At 38.0% G+C, this 24,282-nt stretch overlaps 2 protein-coding genes across 8 annotated transcripts in view; one reads left to right on the top strand and one right to left on the bottom strand.

Moving 5' to 3' along the window:
* cenpe (centromere protein E) overlaps nucleotides 1–18,842 on the bottom strand; it is a 56,873-nt gene extending 38,031 nt beyond the window's left edge. For 6 of the 7 annotated variants that reach the window (XM_047387310.1, XM_047387312.1, XM_047387311.1 and 3 more), the window contains exons 1-26: nucleotides 18,581–18,842; nucleotides 17,007–17,119; nucleotides 16,829–16,918; nucleotides 16,452–16,570; nucleotides 16,053–16,172; nucleotides 15,817–15,898; nucleotides 15,646–15,713; nucleotides 15,494–15,568; nucleotides 15,359–15,410; nucleotides 15,133–15,220; nucleotides 14,396–14,525; nucleotides 14,054–14,173; nucleotides 13,805–13,957; nucleotides 13,588–13,732; nucleotides 13,399–13,498; nucleotides 12,694–13,204; nucleotides 8,108–8,164; nucleotides 7,130–7,297; nucleotides 6,929–6,994; nucleotides 5,060–5,237; nucleotides 4,849–4,982; nucleotides 4,452–4,745; nucleotides 3,286–3,492; nucleotides 3,029–3,199; nucleotides 2,766–2,915; nucleotides 2,380–2,589 (exon numbers count right to left, since the gene is read on the bottom strand). In XM_047387310.1, the coding sequence (XP_047243266.1) occupies nucleotides 2,380–2,589; nucleotides 2,766–2,915; nucleotides 3,029–3,199; nucleotides 3,286–3,492; nucleotides 4,452–4,745; nucleotides 4,849–4,982; nucleotides 5,060–5,237; nucleotides 6,929–6,994; nucleotides 7,130–7,297; nucleotides 8,108–8,164; nucleotides 12,694–13,204; nucleotides 13,399–13,498; nucleotides 13,588–13,732; nucleotides 13,805–13,957; nucleotides 14,054–14,173; nucleotides 14,396–14,525; nucleotides 15,133–15,220; nucleotides 15,359–15,410; nucleotides 15,494–15,568; nucleotides 15,646–15,713; nucleotides 15,817–15,898; nucleotides 16,053–16,172; nucleotides 16,452–16,570; nucleotides 16,829–16,918; nucleotides 17,007–17,119; nucleotides 18,581–18,690 (3,711 nt within the window). In that variant the 5' untranslated portion in view covers nucleotides 18,691–18,842. The remainder of the gene's footprint in view (nucleotides 1–2,379; nucleotides 2,590–2,765; nucleotides 2,916–3,028; nucleotides 3,200–3,285; nucleotides 3,493–4,451; nucleotides 4,746–4,848; nucleotides 4,983–5,059; nucleotides 5,238–6,928; nucleotides 6,995–7,129; nucleotides 7,298–8,107; nucleotides 8,165–12,693; nucleotides 13,205–13,398; nucleotides 13,499–13,587; nucleotides 13,733–13,804; nucleotides 13,958–14,053; nucleotides 14,174–14,395; nucleotides 14,526–15,132; nucleotides 15,221–15,358; nucleotides 15,411–15,493; nucleotides 15,569–15,645; nucleotides 15,714–15,816; nucleotides 15,899–16,052; nucleotides 16,173–16,451; nucleotides 16,571–16,828; nucleotides 16,919–17,006; nucleotides 17,120–18,580) is intronic. The other variant, XM_047387314.1, reaches the window with a different exon arrangement.
* Nucleotides 18,843–19,003: 161 nt separating this feature from the next.
* ddx51 (DEAD (Asp-Glu-Ala-Asp) box polypeptide 51) overlaps nucleotides 19,004–24,282 on the top strand; it is a 28,298-nt gene continuing 23,019 nt past the window's right edge. The window contains exons 1-4 of the mRNA XM_047387317.1: nucleotides 19,004–19,178; nucleotides 19,462–19,784; nucleotides 20,822–20,946; nucleotides 21,032–21,182. Of these exons, the coding sequence (XP_047243273.1) occupies nucleotides 19,156–19,178; nucleotides 19,462–19,784; nucleotides 20,822–20,946; nucleotides 21,032–21,182 (622 nt within the window). The 5' untranslated portion in view covers nucleotides 19,004–19,155. The remainder of the gene's footprint in view (nucleotides 19,179–19,461; nucleotides 19,785–20,821; nucleotides 20,947–21,031; nucleotides 21,183–24,282) is intronic.

The following is a 24,282-nucleotide window of genomic DNA, read 5'->3' as shown; positions in this document are numbered from 1 at the left end:
TATTGAGGTAAGGAGGTTATTGGCTAAGATCTCCTGATACATGGCCCCATCCATCCTCCCCTCAATACAGTGCAGTTGTCCTATCCCTTTTGCAGAAAAGCACCTTCCTTATGATCCTTGATGCCGCACTAGGTGAGATCTTGCATGGAGCCCCAGACCGAGAGATTGACCGTCATCTTTAACTTCTTCCATTTTCTTATAATTGCTCTAACAGTTGTTGTCTTCTCACCAAGCTGCTTGGCTATTTTCCTGTAGTCCATCCCATCCTGGTGCAGGTCTACTGTTTTAGCCCTGATGTTCTTACACAGCTCTCTGATTTTGGCCATTGTGGAGAGGTTGGAGTTTGTTTGATCGAGTGTGTGGACAGGTGTCTTTTATACAGATAATGCATTCAAACAGGTGCATGTAATACAGGTAATAATTGGAGAACAGGAGGGCTTCTTGAAGAAAAACTAAAAGGCCTGTGAGTTCCATAATTCTTACTGGTTGTTAGGTGATCAAGTGCTTATGTCATGCAATAAAATGCAAATTAATTACTTCAAAATCACACAATGTGATTTTCTGCATTGTTGTTTCAGATTCTGTCACTCACAGTTAAAGAGTACCTATAATAAAAATGAAAGATTTCTACATGTTTAGCAAGTGGGAAAACCTGCAAAATCAGCAGTGTATCAAATATTTGTTCTCCCCACTGTAACTTCAGAATCTCCTAAAACTGTTGACAATGCTGTGGTTTCTCACTCACTTAAAATATGCAGGCAAATTAGAAAGTGTTACACAGCCTGGCCCCCAAATGACTGAGCCCTTCAAGAAAAACCATTTGTGTGCACCATCTCGGGAAATATAAATTTGTTGACTGCCAAAAGGCATGTAAATTTCTCAATTTTATGTATTTATTTATAGATGGCATCTACCCTTCATTTGAACAACTTATAAAAAAAAAAAATAAGAGTTGGTGAGATTACATTTTTCTTTATGTTCACAGGAAGTAAATCCTAATTTTCATCAAGAGGGCATAGCTCCATAGGCCAAATTAAGCATTACTAAGATTGTAATATTTTACCACAATGTAATGGTCTTTATAATGTAATATTAGCTGTCATCCATCTTTTTAATTGCCATTTGTGTTTTATATTATTGGTGTTTTCCAGGTCTCCATAAATGATTTAGCTTATAAATCCTATAAGAAATTGCATCAAAGTGGTTTAATTATACACCGCATGGCCCATGTATTCAATTAACAAATTAAATTTCAATTAACTTAATTGAACTTTTAAAAAGTGATACAAAAACAACTCCACTGATATTACAAGAATTCTGTAATTTCAGTGGAGTTGTTTTTGTATAATTTGTTAAAATTCAAAAAAAAAAAAAAAGTGAACTTGGATATCAGCCAAACGTCTGACAAAGTAGAAGAATCGAGGCCAGACTTCTTTAACAAGGGTTGAAGCATGCTTAACTTTGTTCAGCACCACACAGGTCAAATTACTGTAAATAAAGTTAAGAATAAAAGGGGCCAATAGTAGGAAAACACCTCTTTAAGAATACACTGAGGAACAACTTCACATGGGGGAGCCCCACGGTTTTAAACTGGTAACCAGTTTCTCTAAAGAGGAAGTGGAAACAGGCTCCCAGTGATCAAAGACAGCAGGGCAGGGGACCAAGATGGACAGGCCATGGGAGGGATGAGAAATACAGGCTCTAGTGTGAACAACCTTGTCCAAGAATAAATGAAGAAACTGGTCAGAGTTCTCTATACGCTTCCAGAGAGAAGTTCATGAGCATAGATATTTTACTGGTTCTACTGAGACAGAATAGAACACATGATGTTTAGGTCACTTTATTTAAAAAAAATAATAATCTCTATCTAAACATACTTTAAAGCAACACAAAAACATGAGGTTTTTGCATTTGCATAGAATTAGCAAATTGGGTCATTGTAAATTAGATTCTGCCAACAGTTTGCTTAAAAAAGAAAATGTAACCAAACTTTTGAGAGACATGCAAAAAGTGCTTGAGGCATAAATTAAGATTTTCAGTGATGGATTACAGAAGAGCAGATGGTAAATGGACTGAATTTATGTAGCATTTTTCAAAAAGGGCCACATTCTCCCAGCTGCACTACGACACAAACGCATTTATTCAATAATACGCAGGTATATGAATGTTAGGGGTAGGATGCTGGAATCGAACCCACAACTTTCAATTTGAAAACCATTACACTTCCTATTGAGCCACAGTTTTCCCAGTAAGGGAAAACCACTGGAAAGGTTTGATCTCTGTAAGGTAAGATCTTGCTTGTGTTAGAGCAAAATAGGTGTCTTTTAATTTGGATCATTTTGTCAGAACATAATTTGATATGAAAAACAGAAAACTAACCATTTTGATTTTTTCTTCCAGTTCTGCTTGGAGTTTCTTCTTTTCCTCTTTCAGCTCTTCCAGGACCTCATGTACTCGATTTCTCTGTTCACTGACAGCAGTCACTTCACACTGCAGCTTCTCCATCTTTTCTGTAGAGGATTCTTTCTCAGAGAGCAGTTGGTCTTTTTCTGCTCGCACATGCTGAAGCTCCTCTGTTAGATCCTTCATCTGTCAAATTGTGAAAACATTTCCTCCTTAGACAAAAGGGTTATTGATAGTTTAGGATTGTATTATTAGAGTGGAAAAAGGCTGGCACAATTTGTTAGCTTGCATGTCTGTAGACGTTTTATTTAGATTACTACTTGGAAAGAGTAGATGTATGCCTGTGTATTTGGTATACTTACACTTCTTTGTAATTCCTCTAACTGTGAGCCCATTTCACTGGGATGTTTATCCTGTTCACAAACGTTTTCAGATTTAAGAAGTTTGATCTGCTTCACCTGTTCACGATTCTTCTCCAGGACTGTCCTCAGCTCCTCCTGATTCTCTATCGCCTGATCAAGAGACAGGTTTTGGCTTTCTGGTTATTAGGTGCAGTTACAATGAAAAGCAGATATTTAGGATGCAAGATTTTTTTTTTATGAAAATGGCCGGATTGTTCATTTACCATCTCTACATTGTCCTGCAGGTCTTGTTTGAGCTGATCTCTCTCTGTAGTGAGACAGGCAACAACAGTAAGCAGTCTCTCTACCTCCTCTGTTGAGCTCTCAGTGCCAGGCCTTTGCAAACCCATTCCCTCATCTAAAACATCTTTGAGCTCTTGTGATAGCCTCAGAATCTGTTTAAAGTCAGACAGAGAGTTGGGGTCACTGAGCCAAGGGGAAACCAAAGGAAGAGGAGAGAGCAGATTCAATAGTTCCTCACATGTTCCTTTAATTCAGACTCCTTCTCTAAAGAGGTTTTCATCAGATCTGAGTTCCTCTGCTTTTGTTCTTTGAGCTCTTCTTTAACAGTCCTTAGGAGAATTTCAGTTGGTGTGTTTCCAGCTTCTTCTGCACGAACACTTTGTTTAGAGATTAGGGCCTCCTTCTCTGCTTGTGCACACCGGAGGGCTTCAGTCATCTGCTTCAGCTATTAACACATCAGATTCAAGTTACAACTGCTCAAATTCCCATCAGGTAAGATGACAACAATGCAATTTATTCATGCAGCACATTTTTATTATATCCTTATAAAAACCCAAAGCAGACAAAATTATTTGATTGTGTGATTTCCTGAGTGATATGTGGAAAGGAAGAAATCCCCTCCAACAGCAGACCATGGCTCGGTGAAAGCGGCCATCTGGGGATTCATCTAAAGCAGGTTATTACAACCAAGTGAAGTTCCCCCATATACTCTTAACGATAACATCTCCTAAAAACACCAAATGTGTTCACCTCACACAGAAAAGCAAACGCCACATCAGCATGAGGAGCAGACATCAACATGACTACCAATGTTGTACTGGGAAGTGGACTGAATTTATACAGCACTTTTCTAGTCATACATAGTGTAGCATTCAAAGTGCTTCACATTATAGCCGCATACACCCAATCGCACAGACATTTATATGCAGATCGGGAGGCAACTTGGGGTTAGGTGCCTTTCATAGGGACACATTGACATGAAGCTGGAGGAACCTGGAATCGAACCAGCTTCATATTGCAAGACAATTGTTCCTCCCCTTGAGCCAAAGTCACACAGTTTTGCAACTCAAGGTTTTGCTCCAGTGCTAAGTGACAGATGGTTGTAGGGGGACACCATAATCACAGAAAAGCAATAACAGGGATAATAACAAATAGTCAAAAGAAATATTCAGTAATGATACTGAAATTTTAGTTTCCTAAAACTGCAGCCAGAGAGTAGATTCAAGAAAACCCCTTTAGATTAACGGTTATTAAAGTGATTAAATAAATAAATACACACGTCCCTAAAGCAGTTACAAAGTGGCATAAGATACCACCATTTAATACAAAAACTGCAAAAGAATCAAGCAGTATAGAGACAAAATCACCAAACTGTGTAGCCCCGAATCACCGTTTTTAGCTCACCTTTGTGTCTTTCTCCTCCAGAGAAACTACAAGCAGACTCTTCTCAGAATCAGCTTGCTCCTGCTCTGCATGTTGTGCATTAAGCAGCTTTGTTACATCAGCACACTGTTGGTTCAGCTCATTCTCTTTCCGAGCACAGGCTACAAGTTGGGCTTGAATTTGAACATTTTCTGTCTTTAATGCTTGCAGCAGGGCTTTGAACTGCTCAGCTTCCTGCTCACGCTGAGCCTGACCTGACTGTAGGTTGTCCCTATTCTTTGTAATAACCTGCAGCTCCTCAGTCAGGTCACCAATCTGAAACAGAAATTATATGAAATGTTATGTGGCAGTTTAGTAAGGACTCAGTATTCCAGTAGGCGACATCTATAGGATTCGCTTGTTTTGTCAAGCTTTCCACCTGATCTTTAAGTGTCTGAACTGGAGTCTGCTCCTCAAGTTGAGATCTTAGTTCCTTCTCTGCTTCAAGAGATATAGCCAGCTCGTTCTTCAGGCTGGCCACCGTTCTTTCGAGTTCCACAGTTTCTAACAGATCTGGGGAAAGGCCACAGTTTAGAAATCCCCACTGACATTACACAAGAAAATCTATCAGCATCCACATTTTACATTACTTTTTGGGACTTTGCCATCTAGCAGAGCATTGAGCTTTACATTTTCATCAAATGCAACATTCAGCTCTTTTTGAAGATCACTTTGCATTTTTCTGTAGCGGGACCTTTCCATCTCAAGTTGGAGACTTAGTGTATTCAACTCAGCTTCCATCTTCTCCTTGCTGGCAGTCAGGGTCATCTGGAGAAATTCAATTAATCATGTTACACTAATAATTTTACAATGCTTTACACCAAACCTTTGGAGCGCTTTCTACTGTACCAGAGTCCAGTTACAGGAGTGGATCACGCCTGTGTGAACCCACCCTGAAATGGACCAGAGAACCGTACTTAGCAACGCACCATGGTACGAGAGGTTCAATAGAACTGTTACTAATCGAAAAGCCGAAGAAGTGAGTCGATCCGAAAAACATGTTCAAAATCCCTGCTGAGAACCATTAAAACCTGCTGACCAGCTACAACCACCGTCCTACTGCTGTTCTTGCGAATAAAGTTATTTGAGGTAGGACCAAAGATCAACATCCCTCAATAACAGAATAAACTATTTTTACTTCTATGTAAAATGTAACTGCATTTAATACAGTTTTTTTTGTTGAAATTCTCTTTCTCAAAATGAAGCTACCATAAAACCTTGATACTGTACTTTTGTTTGAAAGTGAGCAAACATTTAAAATTAGCAAGTGATCAAATAAATATTCTTTTTGCACTGATATTGAATGCTGTAAATATAATCAAGGGGTAAAAAGGACTGAATCATTTTCTGTTCGTTTTAAACATAGGTGAACGTGATACTCTGAAGTAAACACAAGAACTTCACTCACTGCCAAGTTTCTATGCACCCATGAAGGTTTGGGCAATATAGTCTTAAGGCCTTAAAGGTTAAGAGCCACAAACAAGGAGCGAAGTTGTGCTCGTTGCATTTTCACATAGCTCATAGTTTTTTTAACTGATGCAGTGTGTAATAATCTTCCCTAAAGAGAGCAAGAGAAACATCTCCCTCCATTAGTAAAAAAACAAAAAACACATTCATTGCATACTTTCTCTCCAAGATACAAATACCCTTTACATCTAGTAATCACCTGAAAAACAGCCTGCACAATAAATGGCAAACTTATTGTTAATGCAACATCACTGTATGCAATACACATATTATGAAGAACTGCCTAGACTGCAATAAATGTTAGTACTTAAAAGCATTAACATTTTTGGAAGATAAAAAAGGTGTTAAGAAAAGCACTAAAAACAACTTAGCTGGCACAATAATAAAGCAGGATGTGATGGCCAGAAGCTACTTATTCAATAAAAAAAAACAACCTCACAACACATTTGTTGAGATTAGGAATAAGGAATTAAACCCTTTCCCTCGGTAGCTGGATAGACTATTATTCAGCTCTATCTTTGCCATGCAGCCAAAGCACAAAGATTAACCCTGTATACGTATTTATCATAAGTCATATAGTTAATGTGAAATTTACTAACAATAGCACATATTTTCCTACTATTGTGGAGAACCGCCTCAGGAGGAAGTCAGACCAATAATGATCAATGTCATCATTTAACCGGATGAAAGCAAGAGAAGGTGTGGAACAATCAAGTAGCAACATAACTGTTAGCCAATATACTCAAAAAAAAAAAATGTTTTACACAAAAGCTAGAATTAATCCTAGATTACAACTGAAAACATAATGTTGTGAGTAACATGAACACATGTAAAAATGTTGTCTTGGCTTTATATAAACCACAGTACAAGTCATTTTCCCCAACAAGAAGCTGTCATATGGTCTTAGATCAAGTTTAAATTTAGTGGCTAAGACCCTCTCTGCTTTTAAGAAAACTCTTACTCCCCCCAAAAAACAAAAAACATGACATTACCTGCAACTGATGTTCAGATGACTCAATTTCCTTCTTCAGACTAGATATTTCGTTTTGTAATTCAGTCTGCAAATACACAGTAGTACAGGTGAAGAACAAATGCAACATTTATCAGATCACATCATAAAACAACGTGAGTGGTTGTCATTACTCTGTTGGGGACAGAGTAATTATAGGAAAAAAAATTTAATAAAAAAGGACCTCATGTTCCTTCGTGAACTTATCCTCCAGACTTTTGAACTCGTCCAAATCCCTCGTCTCTTTCAGTTCTTGAAAGAGAGAAGCCTTTTCCTTCTCTAAACTTTGAGTGCGTTCTCGGATCATCTCCAGCTCCCATTTCAGACGGTCTCGCTCAGCAACAACCTTTTCCTGTGGAACAGATGTTTAAAATAATCTAAAATCCAGGACAGATGTACTTTTGTGTTTCTCCTTACTGAAATATTTTTACATCAGCCATTTTTGGAATAAACCATGTCTTTGTAAGTAATGAAGCCCATTTAACTTTACATTATTAAAAAGTATCCCTCTTGGTCCCCATAAAACTGAAGTAAAAAGCCAATGTTAAACAGCTTTCATGTACCAGGTCTTTGGCACTGGAACATTAAAAAGTAAACTCCTTTTCCATTCCCCAACCAATTAACTAGAATCAGAGCATGTGACCCTCTGAGCAGTGCTTATACCGCGCTCAAAATAATCCAGACTTTTAATGTGTTGTATTACGATGGTGAATTGACCCAGCGCACACTACCAGAACAGTAGTGTCCCTGTTCATCTTCAAGAAACTCTTAAGACCCAGCTTTTTATCAAAGAGTATAACCTACCCTGCACTTCTCTACCCCTTCTACTGCATTATTTCAGCACTTCCCTCTGTCTGCACTATATTTCTACACCGTTACCCTTGACAGAACCTGACTAGTGGTATTCCTAAATAGATTATTGTTAGCTTTGATATTAAATGGATTATTATATCCTCATTAAATAAGTCGCTCGGTTTAAAAGCTTCTGCTAAACGCAACATAAAATATGACAAGTAAAATCTTCAGCTAATAGATCAGAACTGACAAACAACACAAAAGGACTAATGTCCTTGTTTAAATTAATTCTATTATTTTGTGCCCCCCCCCCAATCACTAAACTGGAAAATGATGCCTCAGCAGCAGCAGCGTTGCCCATCATTACCTTCTCAGAAGCCAAGGTTTCACACAGTAGAACACACTCTGCAAAGTCCTCTCTCATCTGGAAGACAATACATTAGTATTAGAGCTGGAAGTGTTAAGTTTCAGATAGAAAAAAGTATTGTGATATGCAGTCATCTGTCAAAGCATGTGGAACCTTTTGAACATGAACAAGAGACCGGTTACGTTATTCAGGCTTCTGACATGTGTTGAAAGGAATCCAGCAATGAAGAAATAAGGTAGTCTTTCTGCTAATATGGGCAGTTTACTTCAGTAACATTGTTATCAACTACAGTGTCCTGCCAACCTTTGAGGATGAAAGTCTTACTAGAGCTAAAAGAATTAAATCGATGCTGGACCAGAGTCACAGAACTGAGGAAAAAAAAGCAAGCATTTGCTGTTACACTGACTGACGTTTCTGAAGGAGCAAGAAAAGTTGAGATGGAAGTACTGGTAGGTCATTTAAATGAGGATACTGGAATGGACACCTTACTTGTAAAGCTCGATGGCTTGTTTCCTAAGGAAACAGAAGGACTGAAGCTACAAAACAATACACTAACTTTGAATTACAAGAGACAGTCATGTATTTATAGGAGACTATATCAACTTTCAATGTGAAAATATTAGATGGTCCTGAACTGAGAAACAGCAAACACCCCTCCCTTATACTAATCCCAATCACAAGCATGGAGGCAGATCTAAATGTGCAGTTTGTTAAAGTACATTTCACTGGGCTAAGGCTTAACCTCACAGAGGACAAAACCTGAATGATGTACTGGAGTACATCTGTATGTCAGAGTCATATAATAAAGGAGAAATATTTGTGACAGATTACTTTGGTTCTCCAATTATCACTATTGCATGCACCTACTGTATGTGGACAAGAATGGCTGAATAGCCGTGTTAAGAAAATACCTCCCAATTGAAAGTGAGGAATCTAAATAAACTAAATGGGTTAAAAATACTAGAGGTGGGTAGCAAGAGTAGCATTACTTCAATCTTTACTCAGGTAGAGGTAAAAAGTAATCATCCAAAGCATTACTCAAATAAGGGTAAAACATTTGGCGAAAGGGCAATTGACGTACTGATTAAAAAGTCTGATTTAGTTTGCCCAACTTTATGCAATCAGACAAAAATAAAGTGATGTGCAAATTCTGGTATTTTAAAGAACAAAAAAAGGACGTATAAAAAGAAACACTACAAAATAAATCCGGGCACAGCCAACAAACATTGCAAAATTGTTTTTCATAAAATAAAGCTTTTAAAACTAATACTTAAATTTAGTAATGTACAGTGGTGTTCATGGATTTACATACACTGGTGGGATTTTTTTTTCTCAGAATATTATTGATTAGTGGTTGTGTGAAGCCATTTATTTTCAAACAACTATGTTTACTTTAAAAAAAAAAAAATCATAATTACAACAGAAACTACCTAAATGACCGTGATCAAAAGGTTTTCATACTGTTGTGATTTTGGCCAAATAATATGAGCGCAAGTTGACATAAATGGGTCTGAATGGCTACTAAAGGTAAGTATCCACACCTGTGATCAGCTTGTGCATAAAAGGTCAGGGAGTTTCTCAGCTCCTGACAGAACCTTGCATCTTTCATCCAGTACTGCACTGATGTTTCTCATTTCTGAGTCATGGGGAAGGTAAAAGAATTGTCAAAGGATCTGTGGGAAAACGTAATTTAACTGTATAAATCAAGAAAGGGATATAAAAAGATGTCAGCCAATCAGCAGTGTTCAAACTAATTAAGTAGTGGAAAAAGAGGGAATCTGTTGAAACCAAACCATAGGCAGGTAACCCATCAACACAATTTCAGCAACTGCCAGGAAAATAGTTCAGAATGCCATGAAAAACCCACAAATAACTTCCGCTGAAATATAAGACTCTCTAACGAAAAGTGGTGTGGCTGTTTCAAGATGCACAGTAAGGAGGCACTTATAGAATAATGGGCTGCAAGGTTAAGTTCCCAGAAGAAAGCAGCTACTACGCGAATGCCGCAAAGTATCCCGCTTACAATACACCAGACAGCACAGAAACCCGCCTCAAATTTTCTGAAAGTAATTTGGAGAGATGAGATCGTTGCATTCAGAGAGGAGTCAACAAGGCATTTGATGAAAGGTACACCATTCCTACTGTAAAACATGGTGGTGGATCACTGGTGTTTTGGGGATGTGTGAGCTACAGAGGCACAAGAACCTTGGTCAAAATTGATGGCAGGATGAATGGAGCATGTTATCAGACATCAAACTTTTGATCAGGTCATTTGTGTAGTTTCTGTTGTCATTGTGATTTAAAATGAGGAAACAGTTGTTTGACAATAAATACCCTCACACGACCACTAACCATAACGGAAAAAACTATTTGTCTCATCATTCAAAATGGCAAAAAAAAAAACTTCCCCCAGGGTATGTAAATTTATGAGTACAACGGTATATATGGTAGAACAGTACAAAGTATTTCCTCTGCCAAAATATACTGGTAACTCAACCTCTAAATGAGAACAGGTTCAGCGGATAGAAAATAGCATTTGAAAAATGCACACAAGTCTCACTTTTAAACAAAAATGCACCTGATGCAAACCAGCTGTTTGTGTTAAAGTGTGTTATCACATTTGTCATTCAGTGAATTAACTAGAGGTGGGTTGAGTAGCCAGAAATTGAATTCGAGTAAGAGTAGCATTACCTCAAAAGAACATTACTCAGCAGTAAGCGAAAAAAATTAAAAATAACTAAAGAGAAATACTTTTTTCCAAGTAAATGTAACAGAGTAACTAATTCTTACCTTCCTCTGAAAGATACCAAAAAAAAAACCAACTTTTTTCCCCCCAAAATGTCATATTGAAACTCAAATGTTTTGAGCAAAGATTCCCCTGCTTTCAAGCAACACACTAAAGTAAAGGGCAGCAACAGCATTGACTATAGAAAACAGTGCAGGGATGTACAATCAATATGTGAAATTTCAGCTAACAAGCTCCAGGTATTACTGTGTGGAAACAATGACAAGTGTGATCTAGAACAGGGGTTCCCAAGTCCAATCCTCAAGAGTTACTATCATACAACTTAAGATGCATATTTTATCCAACACAACTAAATCAAATGAATAGCTCATCACCAGTCTTTTGCTGAGCTGAATCACAAGCTGATTATTAGAATTTCCTTTATTGTGCATAAAATACATAAAATAAAAATTACACATATTCATACTGATTGTACCATTCCCTTTATTACATATCAGTCTAAATTCTGTCTACATTGAGTTGGATTGCTGTTGGATGGAAACAGTTTTTGAATCTGCTTGTCCTTGTCTCAATCAATAGCATTTGCTGGACAACAGTTCAAACAAATTGTGACCCTTGTGAGGTTTTGGGCTTTTGGCACACAAAAAGGGCAGCCAACAATCTTTTGGACCACACTTTCTTCTGAGTCCTTGTATAGCTGGTGCACAACACACAGACACTGCTGGTGTACTTTTGTCAGTGCTCTATTGAGAGCATAATGAGTTCCTCCATCAGTGTAAAGTTTTTCTAAACACCCTCTGGAAGTGCAGTCTTTGCTGGGCCATTGTCAGCAGCTCAGGGGCCTCATGTACGAGGCGAGTGTACGCACAAAAACGTTGTGCATGTACATGTTTTTGCCATATACAAAAATATGTACGGTGCGAGAAACTGTAAATCCAAGCAAACTTTTGACGTGAAGAGAAAATGTGCAGAAGCCATGCAAATCTTTTCAATAAACAATGATAAAGAGAACTAAACCTCACCTAAATACACTGAAATGACCCCATTCAGTTTTATTTATGGAGCATCAAACCCGATGCTCCATAAATATTTCTACACATCGCTTAACCACCCACTCACCAAACACAATTACGTCAAATGGTAGAAATGGCAAAACTTTGGCTATGTCCGATTAAACTGATGGACCCTTTTCTGGCTATGCTTTTTTCTAACCTAACAACTACAGTAGTTGCAGAGAACATGCTTCATCAATAGTCTGCGCGACAGACAGCCATTTTCTTGTTAATGCAATAAAATCAACAAAGTCTCAGAAATACCTCTGGCCAGAAATAAGAAGCATGAAAAAAAATCTATCAATACACATGAGGTTGAGCTGGTGTGTTACAAGACCGAGTGGAAACTGTTAAAAACTAGGTCTGACTATTAGACCCTCTAAAAGAAAAATCAACAAAAAATAATAACTTATTGAAACCACTGTTAGAACAAACCAGATGTTTTATGTTCACAACACTGTTGGACAGTTAATGCATAAAGATTATTATAATAATATTTCACCAACTTTACTTTTACATAGAAAGGGAGATTAGGATTTAGAAATCAATGCAGTGTCGTGTTTAAGATGGCAGTTCTTTGTTCAAATGTTTGCTTGTATGCTTTTACAGTGAAAAAGCCAGATGTGTTACTCAGAGTTTTGGAAGTGGTGAAAGGAACATGGTTATGTGTGAAGAAATAAAGTTGTCTTTCAGCTAATAGAGTTTTATTAAGGAACAGCAACTACCAAGAACACTACACACTCAACATTGCTTCAAAGAAAGCACCTGTGGATCTATCTTTATCCTACCTGATCAGATTCAGTAATCTTCTGCTTCTCCGACTGTCTCTCAAGTTCAGATACCTTTAACTCCAGCATGTCAGTGGTTTCCAGCTTCTGCTGAGCTTTAGTATCAAGAATCCGCTTCAGTTCAGCAATATTCTGTTCAGCTGCTTGCACTTGCAACAAGGCATCCAGCTTTTGCTGAGTTTCACTTTGTAGCTGCATCTCCAGCCCTGCAAGTCTTTGCTCCATGGTCTGCATTTTCTCCAAAGCCTCCAGCTTGTCTTTAACTTCATTCTTCAGCAGCACCTCCACTTCTGCCAGTCTTACTTCTGTTGCTTGCTTTTCCTTCACAGCTACTTGTTTTTGCAAAGCCTCTGTTTGAACCTGCCGCTGCAGCTCTTCTACTTGGCCATCTAATATTTCTACATTAACAGCCTCCTCTCTCTGTTGACTCTCAATTTCGAGTTGCAAGTCCAGGTTAGATATTTTCTCTGAAAATCCAACTATTTGTTCAGGAGAGACCAGGTCTCTGGGGCTGGAAAAGATTTTAAAAAAATAAAACGTGAATTGTAAGAAGCAGGTGATTCCATAACTATAGTCATGCTAGCTAAACAGTTTAAACTTATGAATAATCAGTATGCTATATGCCTTTATCACTTATGTCTTTGTGATGCTGATGTGATCTAGGAAAAAGAAAAAACGAAAAAGCCCAACTGCTCAAAAACACACCTGTCTCCAAAGCTGCGAACAGTCACAGAGCTCTGACTCATCTCCATTTCATCTGATGGCTCCTCAGGAATTCCCCAGTGAGAATAAAAGTCCTCATCAGCTGTCAAAACCCAGCAGGTCCATCATCAAACCATTCAAAAATCTTTTAATCTTTCTCTCTGCATATTTAGATTTTCTGTTGCTCCATACCTTCACTTAGATCCGTGGAACAGGAACGATCAGCTTTCCTCTTCCAGCCAAAAGTCATGTTCATACCACATATCCCATCATCACAGGCAGATGGATGGGAATGTTCAACCAGCTTTCCTCCCCATGTTACCCTGCGCTTAGGCATCTAATGAAAGAGTGTTTGTATTCTTGTTAACATGGACAGTGCAGAGAAAGCGGTGCTTAAATTGATAGTTACCTTTGGAACATGGACAAGGTTGGAACTGGTGACAAGCAGTTTAGTAAGGTTCCTAATCCTGTCTTCTTGTTCTCTCCGGAGCTGATCTTTTTCTTGGAGCAACTGAGAGAGAACCTCTTTTTCTGTCACAGTAGTCTGTGTGACAGAAGACACCTGTAAGAAATAGATGTGAATCCAAGAGATCCAGTAAAGGCAATTTTATCAAAGTCAAATCCAAAGTGCTTGGTCATATTAGCCAATTATTCGTACCTCGTGAAGTCGACGCTTGAGGTCTACAATCTCATTACGATACCTCTTGAGCAACGCGCCATCATCTGATACCTCTGTCACATGAGGGTCATTCTTCATTTTCTTTGCAGTGCTTGCAAACTAGTAAAAAATAAAGTTAGAATTTATTTTAAATACTGTAATGTTTCTTTGATACAGTGGTGTATATTTTGAATTCTGATACAACCTTTATTTAATACTACAAACTTAAAAAACTACAATTCAATTTGGATCATGGTAGTGTAAATGTAAAAGGAGATGTTCAAAATTGTACAATAAGTTATAGTATAATGGAATTAAGGAAAGATGTCCACCATAACATACCTGCAGAGTACTCAGGGTCTCATCTAAAGAAACAGGAGTGATGGTGCTGATGATAACGGTTTTAGCGTTGCCTCCCAAGGAGTTCTGCAGGATGCGGGTCAGTTTGCTATCTCGGTAGTTGGTAAAGCCCCTGGAGAATATTCAGCAAGAAGCAGCATAAGAAATCCAGCAATCAGTACATAAAAAAAAAAAAACATAAAAAAAAAAAAAAGAGGGATCATTGAGAAGGAATCTTAATGATTGTATTTAATGCAAGCAAATAAACTGCATTAGCAGTCACATCAAATTTATTTCTTTTAAACCGAAAAAGATTTCAGCACTTGGTCTGTTTTTTATTTATTTACCTATTATGTGAAAAATAATTTGGAGAAAGTCCTGTTGTTTGAATATAAACCAAAAAAAAAAAAAAAGAAATTAAAAACCAAAGCTAAACTCTGCAAAGCTGCTCTGTTAACATGTATCCAACGAAGAGCAAGACAAACTTTCATTAATACTATCACTGTAACAACTTCAAGAGTGAATACAATAAAACACTTTCATGATTCAGATTTTTTTTTCTAAATACATCTGGAAAAAGGCAGTTAATCATTTTTAAAACCATATTTTCAAGGCTACAAAGTCAGAAGGCTGGGAATACAGGCATAATTGAAGTATTTAAAGCATTAATGAAAGATCGAGAAAACAAAAGATATCTCTTTAAGGCAATGGACGAACACTGAATATTTATTGTTACTTACTTTTGGCTTTCATCAGTAAGTTTCTTGATCACCTGTCCAAGCGTGAACAAGCTGAGATTGATATTGCACCCTTCTTTAAAACGAGCACCTATGGATTAAAAAAAAAAAAAAAAAGGTGAAAGCTTAATAATAATAAAAAATAAACACCTCATGTGTAAACTCCAAACATATGACTGAGTGGACGAGGCTTAAATTGAAGAAATAAATCAACAGTTGGTGTCTATACCTTCCGCTCCAGTTTGACTGGCTCTCTCAGATCCAGCTAGATCCACTAAATTCTAAAAGACAATTTAAACTTGCCTTTAAAACGGAAACAATAAATGTTTAAAGACTGCAATTCAAAAAAAAAAAAAAAACTTACTAAATGGGAAACGATAATAGCTCCATCAGCATTTTCCCCAGATGCTGGATCACCCCTTTCCCTGCTTTCCAATATCTAGATAAATAAGTTAAATAATGTTAGAAAACATTACAGTTACAAATACACTGCATTCAGAGCTGCAGGTTGCTTACCATACGAAATATAGTGTGTGAGCGACTGCTCCGCTGGTTCATTTTAGTCTTTCCATAGTGACGGTTCTCTGTGGAGGCACAATATACAAAATAAAAATAAATATGCATTGACACGTAGCTAGCAGTTAGCGCTATCCAAGAAGAACTAAAGAAAAAAGGATAAGCTCTGACTTTCTCCCTTTCTGATCCAGGCGAGGGCTTGTGTAGAAGATGTAACGAGCTCCTCAGTCAGATCAGCCACATAGATTGTTTTCTGCACAATTAACACAAACCCACACTCACCAAGAAAGGAAGCCAAGCCTGTTACACAACATATTTACTGCAATGTTCCCATACTGCATGTAAATAAAGCTAATGTTTTTAGTCTCTGTAAGGGCTTTAAACCGCGGTATGAAAACTAAACTTACATTGATTGTTTCCCGAACTTCCAAGGGTTTTCTTTTCCAGCTATCAACAAGCAGATCCGTCACAGTTTCATTGTATATTTCCATATAAGACACTCTGAGAAGGAATTCTTTGTTTGGAAACTTGAAAAGGAGAAGAAATTGTTTAGCATTGAACTGTAAATGCACAGCAAACTGTAAATAGGTAAAAGGACTAAACTTTTATAGTGCTTTCCAGTCCCACTGACAACTCACTTTTACAACATAAGTCTTATTTACTGAGCCACATTCAAAAGCTAACATGTATACATTTAAGTGCCTTGCCAAAGTGCACATCAACACATGGCAGGGAAGGAATCTAAGTTTCAACGTGCCAATTGCCAGATGACTAATCTCTCCAAACCACACCCACAGAGTCCTTACATTTTTAATAGTTTGGAAGACATCATCTACAGCCAAAGGAATGACTCCCGGATTGCTGTCACAGCCCATCATTGTGAATGTCTTTCCTGACGAGGTCTGACCGTAGGCAAATATTGTTCCTTTCAAACAAGTAGAGATACACAAAAATGAATCAAAGAAAGCCACGCAACTAAAGTGAGTAGGATACAACTATTCAATTGGAATTCATTATATTAGCCTCACTTCATTATTGTCCCTGTGAGAAAATATGCTTTGCAGCCAGGTGAATAACAAAAAACACAACCACTGTACAACAGTTGACAAAACAATAAACGGAAACTCAAGGAAAAACCTCAGTACAAATATCACTTAAAACAATCAGACTATCCATTACATACCATTGTAACCTTCAACAGTGGATACAACCAGAGGCTTTGCAATATCCTGGTACAGCTGGCTTGTAGATTCTTCAGCAGTAAACACTCTGTCTGTAGACAACAGAAAACTGGACAGTAAATTCATGTTACTGGATCAACAAACAAACCATTTTAAAGCAGTTTATGATTTAAAGCATACCAAAATTAAAGCACTTGCTGGAATTTCCATCATCAATTTGACGAACAGATTTCTTATCGGTTTTCCAAAACAGCTGGACAGACTCTGCATTTTCTGAAGCAGCTCTTTCTTCCCTGAGAAAAGAATAGTAATAATGAGAAACCAAAACAACAGACCACAGAAAGACAGAAAAAATTTGGATTTCTTGATTCTAGAATTACACCACTTAATGTGGCAGTGGGTGGTAGCTCTGTTTCTTTCAATTTGATTTATTCTTAAAAAAAAAAAAAAAAAAAAAACTTTTTTTCCTCCTTTTTCTGGCTGAAACATTGTTTAATTCTGGATGAATATTCCCTCTAGCATTAGATGATCTGCAGCTGGAAAGATTTTCACTGATACATGACCATTTGATATGATGCATAAACCTAGCAACAATATTGGTTTTGTTTAACATCCAGGAGCAGCCGATTAACATCCCAAAAGCTCAAATAATACATCAACTACAGCCCCAAATCCCACAGGAATTAAAAAAGGAGGCTAAATGGATGGAGAGGACAGGAGGAAAGTAGAGAGAGAGAGGAATGAAGCACAAATCATCTCTTTCATCAATCATTTTAGTCCATGTTTGATCTTTGGCAAACAAGTTGGATGAACTCCTACAGTTACCCTTAAAAACCCTGTTATCAGTTTGTTGTGGCTGAAAGTGAATATAATGTGGTGAATATCTATAAGTACCAGAATATAAATATTATACAATAATCTTTGCAGGAAATTTGACATAAATTAACATGGAAATTAATTACAAACTGTTTGCCACGACTTTGCAAGAATAAAAATTAAAAGAAATAAAAATATTGTAACCCAGTACTGATGATCAGAGGGCTTAAAACTTTCTATGTACATAAAAAAAACAACCCCCCCTCCTGTTTTTACATTTCCAGATTACTGTTAAGAGACAAGAGACCAAGCTGTGTTAACAAAGAATGATGGAAATAAATGAATCAAGGGAAATCCGACGGGGGAGAAAATATAACAGGGCTATATCAGATGGTAAAATGTATGTAAAGACATAAATATTTAAGAAATTGTTTTGTAAATATAGTTGTATGGGAGTACAAAAGAAATAGAAGGGTTAGGAAAAGTACAGCAATAAATTGACATAAAGAAAAAACAGTAAATAATTTGTTCGACCATTTATGGCGCGAGTAAATCATTTATCAGCAAATGTATTAATTTCTGCATTTTCTTTATTATGGCAAGACTGGGTCCTACAGAGTTGGGGAGCCTACGATTGTCACGAATCGAACTTTGGAAATTCCACTAGCATAACAGAACCAGAACCTACAGTAACGAGAGCAGGCATTGGCGAGTTTAGGTCGTCTCTACGTATCCTGGATTGGAGCTAAAAACTACCGCAAACCTGTGTCCTGCATGAACAGCTCAGCAGAATGTAACCCAAGACAATCGTAGTGCTTAATATGAACAGGCTATTAACACAAGTACAAACTGCAGGAGAGACACTGAGTTAACCGTCAGCTTTAGATGAAGACGCGCCATCTCTTCTTCTCTAAGTGACTTGGTTCAGGAAAACTCACCTCGCAACAACAGGACGAACACGGACACAAACTTTAACAGCTGACTCTGCTGCCATGTCTTCTTGTCGCGGAACCACACAACTCGACGAACTAAGAACGGACGTTAGCATAGCACTGTGCAGTTCTACTGACTATTTGAACAATTTGAATACAAACAGCTTTGATCTGATTGGATAACGTCATCACGCGGACTAACCCACACATGGAGGTGTGGGTAATAAGGATTTCATATTTTAGTATGATTGTTATCAATAATTAACATCTGCCTTTTAATGTCAGATCAATAAGTTATATCTGAGTTCATAAAGGCCATACTTATATTGATTTTTGCTTTCAATAAATAGGTAAATATTATATGACTTGGCTGCGTCCAGAAGATGATCTGCGACTGACTTGATTGCGTCATAAGCTCGCGCCTGACGCACGTGAAAAAGACGCGAGGTTGTTTTATTTTATTAGAGTAGTCCGAAGCCGTTTGGAAGAAGAGAAAACATTGGATGGTTGGGTCTCAGTGTTGGGCAACCTTTTAACGGAATACACGCTGCTGTTAACAATTTCTTTGATATTTCAGAGAAATGACTCTGTTTCTTGTGAACAGGTAGGCATAACAGTTAGTCCTGGAGCATCTTGAGCCAGTTTCTAATTAATACCAGTAAAACTGAAAAGAAAAAAAAATGACTTGGTATATTAAAATCTGATTCAACAAATGTGACTTTCTGGTTTGTGAATAGGTGTTAAATATCGTAAGCAACAAATATGGACGTATAGAAAAGTCTACAATCAGTCAAGGCCTGCATTTTGTTAAAACATGAATTAATCAATGTAAGGTTAAGATCCTACTTCTGTAGTAGTTGTGACATCTTTGTGTTGATCTTTTTTAGGTACCTTGGAGACGATGAGGATAGCGTCATCTCCAAGGAGTCCCGTTCCCAAGCGTTGCTGACCAAACTACAGCAGAAGGTGCAACAGAAGCAAAGACAGAGTTTAACAAAGCAGAGAGAATGTATTGTTGAAGAACAAACAGAGCAGCAGAAAGTTACAGCAACCACCAGCAATGAGAGACGAAGCAATGGAAAGCATCAACACAACAATAAGAGGAAATCAGAAGTGGGAGTTCTGTGTGATACAGATGAGAATTCCAAGTCTGTGGGAAAAAAGAAGAGAAAAGGAGGTGCAGATAAGAAGCAGAAGAATCAACAGTCAGGTGGGATTTTCTTCTTTTCTCTATATGCTTTTAGATTGACGCATGTGAAATATATGTCTTTACCGCTATGCTGTTTCTGGGCCTGGTTTATTTTAAGTTTGAGTCATTCATTACCACTGAGTATATTAAATATATGTTTAATAAATCATAGTTTAAAAGCAAACTGCAAATTATAAAAGGCTCTTTACAGTAAATACAGTACTGTGCAAAAGTTTTGGGCAGGTGTGAAAAGATGCTGTAAACAAAGAATGCTTTCAAAACTGGAAGTGTTAATCATTTATTTCCATCAATCAACAGAATGCAGTGAATGAACAAAAGAGAAATCTAAATCAAGTCAATATTTGGTGTGACCACCGTTTGCCTTCAAAACAGCATTAATTCTTCTAGCTACACTTGCACACAGTTTTTGAAGTAGCTCGGCTGGTAGGTTGTTCCAAACATCTTGGAGAACTAACCACAGATCTTCTGTGGATGGAGGCTTCCTCACATCCTTCTGTCTCTTCATGTAATCCCACACACACTCCATGATGTTGAGTTCAGGGCTCTGTGGGGACCACACCATCACTTCCAGTAAGTCTTGTTCATGTAATGACGTTGGCTATATGTTTGGGTTCACTCACTTACCATTTTGTAAATTGATAATAATAAACAACCATCATTTATATTTCTGAAATCATTCTTTGTTTACAGCATAAAATCACACCTGCCTTAAACTTCTGCACAGTACTATACATTATAAAATAACTAGTTTTTAAGATGGCATCTGTCTGATGCTTGAGTCTGTAACCAAAGTGTAATGGAACCAGAACATCTCTAAACATGTTTGCTTCTTCATCTCATCTATGGATGGAGAAGGTGGAAGTAGTTTGAACATTTATAGATGAAACAGAAGACACACCCAAAAGGTATTAAATGTTTTGTTGTAGATTAATTACACTGTAATGTTTCAAGCGGTTCTTTCTGGGGTTTTTTTTTGTTCCTTTTTGTGTAGCGTCTGTTATTGTAAACCTTTATTTTGTCTTGTCCTTGGATCTTAGGTAACTCAGTCGAGGGTGTTACTCCTGAAAGCTTCAGATGTGAAACAGAGGACTCAAAAAACGACTCATCTGCCTTTACAGGATTCCCTGTTCTCGGTGGTTTTGAGAGCAGACCTGTCCATAAGGTATGATCATATAAGGAAAGGACCACATGACGCCAGTAAAATAACGATTCCTTCCATCCTTTACACATTGTTTTTTTTTCCACAGGTAAAGATGGTCCTGCCTCAGTGGCTAGCTGAGCCAGATATGATTCACAGAGACATTAAATTGAACCTGGTCCCAATTTCTTCTGCTTCTGGGATTTCTGCTCAGCTCCTTAGGAAACTGGAGACCAATGGAATTCAACACTTTTTCCCAGGTACAGCAGAGGCATCTGTGGGCCATCAGCCTGGGTTATTTGTAGCTTTACTTGGGGAAACAACTATTAATAGTGAAGCCTGTGTTATGCAGTATGATAACGCTGCTTTTTAACTTAGTTCAACCCTTTACATGGGCTCCATAAATGCCAAATGTTTATTCCTAAGCTCTTTTCTGGTGCCTGTACGGCCCTCACCTGATAAATGATGGGAGCGGAAATGACTTGCAGTGAGAAAAAATTGCCCCTATAGCAGAGGTCACGGATTAGCGGACCAGGGTACGGATCCGGAACCACGCGCCGTCCAATCCGGACCCAACCTGATTTTAAACATTTATTTATTACTGCATGTGGTCCAACAGTGTCTAACTTTACTTGCGCTGCATCTAGTGTTAATATGGTATAGCCCTGCGAAGCGTCTGGCCCCGGGCTACATGTGATGTAAGTCAGGCAATGAGCTGCTTCAGTCAGGGCTGCTGCTGCTACCCTAACCGCAAAGCATTTTCTCTTTTACTATGTACAATACAGACCAAAAGTTTGGACACACCTCAGTCAGAGTTGTCTTTATTTTCATGACTATGAATATTGTAGCTTCACACTGACGGCATCAAAACTATGAATTAACACATGTGGAATTATATATTGAACAAAAAAGAGTGAAACAACTGAAAATATGTCTTATATTCTAGGTTCTTCAAAGTAGCCACCTTTTGCTTTGATTACTGCTCCACACACTCTTGGCATTCTGTTGATGAGCTTGAAGAGGTAGTCACCTGAAATGGTTTTCCAACAGTTTTGAAGGAGTTCCCAGAGATGCTTAGCACTTGTTGTCCCTTTTGCCTTCACTCTGTGGTCCAGCTCAACCCAAACCATCTCGATTGGGTTCAGGTCCGGTGACTGTGGAGGCCAGGTCATCAGGCGCAGCACCCCATCACTCTCCTTCTTGGTCAAATAGCCCTTACACAGCCTGGAGGTGTGTTTGGGGTCATTGTCCTGTTGAAAAATAAATGATGGTCCAACTAAACGCAAACCGGATGGAATAGCATGCCGCTGCAAGATGCTGTGGTAGCCATGCTGGTTCAGTATGCCTTCAATTTTGAATAAATCCCCAACAGTGTCACCAGCAAAGCACCCCCACACCATCACACCTCCTCCTCCATGCTTCATGGTGGGAACCAGGCATGTAGAGTCCATCCGTTCACCTCTTCTGCGCCGCACAAAGACACAGTGGTTGGAACCAAAGATCTCAAACTTGGACTCATCAGACCAAAGCACAGATTTCCACTGGTCTAATGTCCATTCCTTGTGTTCTTTAGCCCAAACAAGTCTCTTCTGCTTGTTGCCTGTCCTCAGCAGTGGTTTCCTAGCAGCTATTTTACCATGAAGGCCTGATTCACACAGTCTCCTCTTAACAGTTGTTCTAGAGATGTGTCTGCTGCTAGAACTCTGTGTGGCATTGACCTGTTCTCTAATCTGAACTGCTGTTAACCTGCGATTTCTGAGGCTGGTGACTCGGATGAACTTATCGTCCGCAGCAGAGGTGACTCTTGGTCTTCCTTTCCTGGGGCGGTCCTCATGTGAGCCAGTTTCTTTGTAACGCTTGATGGTTTTTGCGACTGCACTTGGGGACACTTTCAAAGTTTTCCCAATTGTTCGGACTGACTGACCTTCATTTCTTAAAGTAATGATGGCCACTCGTTTTTCTTTACTTAGCTGCTTTTTTCTTGCCATAATACAAATTATAACAGTCTATCCAATAGGACTACCAGCTGTGTACTGTATCCACCTCCTGCACAACACAACTGATGGTCCCAACCCCATTTATAAGGCTTGAAATCCCACGTATTAAACCTGACAGGGCACACCTGTGAAGTGAAAACCATTTCAGGTGACTACCTCTTGAAGGTCATCAACAGAATACCAAGAGTGCGGAGCAGTAATCAAAGCAAAAGGTGGCTACTTTGAAGAACCTACGACATTGTTACGACTTAATTCAACATGCTCCCAATGCACTGCGTACAGGATTTCTAGCTAATTGCTAATTTGCAATCCCTGTCCCTGGTTAAATAGCTAATCAACACAACTACGACGTACCTTGATTTGAAAAGTACAAAATGAAACATCAATGCAATAAGAAAAATGAAATTTTTAAACATTGTATCTAAATTACAATATCAAGAAAGTCTACATATTAATGTCTGATCTAAAGCTTAGAGTATGACTATTCTAGTTACTAAGAGGACTACCTTTAATGGATTTACAGTATCTTTGTGGTTGTGTGAATCTGTCTGTCTGAAAATTAATGATTTCAGGTTTACTTTTGTTTCACTGTTCTTCCACTTCACTTTGTTACTAAATAGTGTAAAAGCATTCAGCATTTTTCTGTCATTTGGCAGTTTCAAGTAATTTGTCCCTTATGGTGAAAAAATTAACTGGCTGAAGGCAGATCTGCAGCTCGTCACTCCACCGTTGCCCTTTTCGAGTCCTCGTTTTCTTATTCTAATTTCTTTGTCTTTGTTAAATATGAGCAAAGTATAACTAAGGCCAGATTGTTAAACAGTTAATCGAATATAAAAAAAAAGCTTTCAATATTGAGGCCATTCTACCTTTTCAGGATTAGACAGTGGTTCCACTTCAATGCTTTTTGATTTATTATATTTAGTGCTTATTTATATGTAAATAAATGTATTTGTAATGGGTTCAATTATTGATTATGAAGCCAAGCTGGTTTCCCCTTGATCTATTAGAACTGTATTAGCATCTGTGACTTTGTTTTTCTACCTGTTCAAAATGGTAAAGGCTTAAATATATACATACTCCCTCTCTAATATATTTTTTTAATGTCCCATGGCAAGCTGCGTCTTGCCCTCATTCATGTTGTAGCCATCAATTTTCTGACATCATTATGGATGTGTGTTTTACCCCTTTTTTGGCAGAATTTGTAGTACTGTATTCATTTGAATTGTCCAAACTCCAAAACATTTTGAGTGAGGTTGAGGTCAGGGAAGGGCCATTCCAGGTGCTTTATCCATTTTAAAATCAGTTTTTATGTGTTTTGGATCATTTTCCTTCTCTTTAACTCGCTGGAACGTTTTCAACTAGT

The sequence above is a fragment of the Girardinichthys multiradiatus genome, chromosome 15 (assembly GCF_021462225.1).
Source record: "Girardinichthys multiradiatus isolate DD_20200921_A chromosome 15, DD_fGirMul_XY1, whole genome shotgun sequence".
NCBI lineage: Eukaryota > Metazoa > Chordata > Actinopteri > Cyprinodontiformes > Goodeidae > Girardinichthys > Girardinichthys multiradiatus.
The sequence above is the reverse complement of the archived record's forward strand: the minus strand, read 5'-3'. Positions and strand labels throughout refer to the sequence as shown.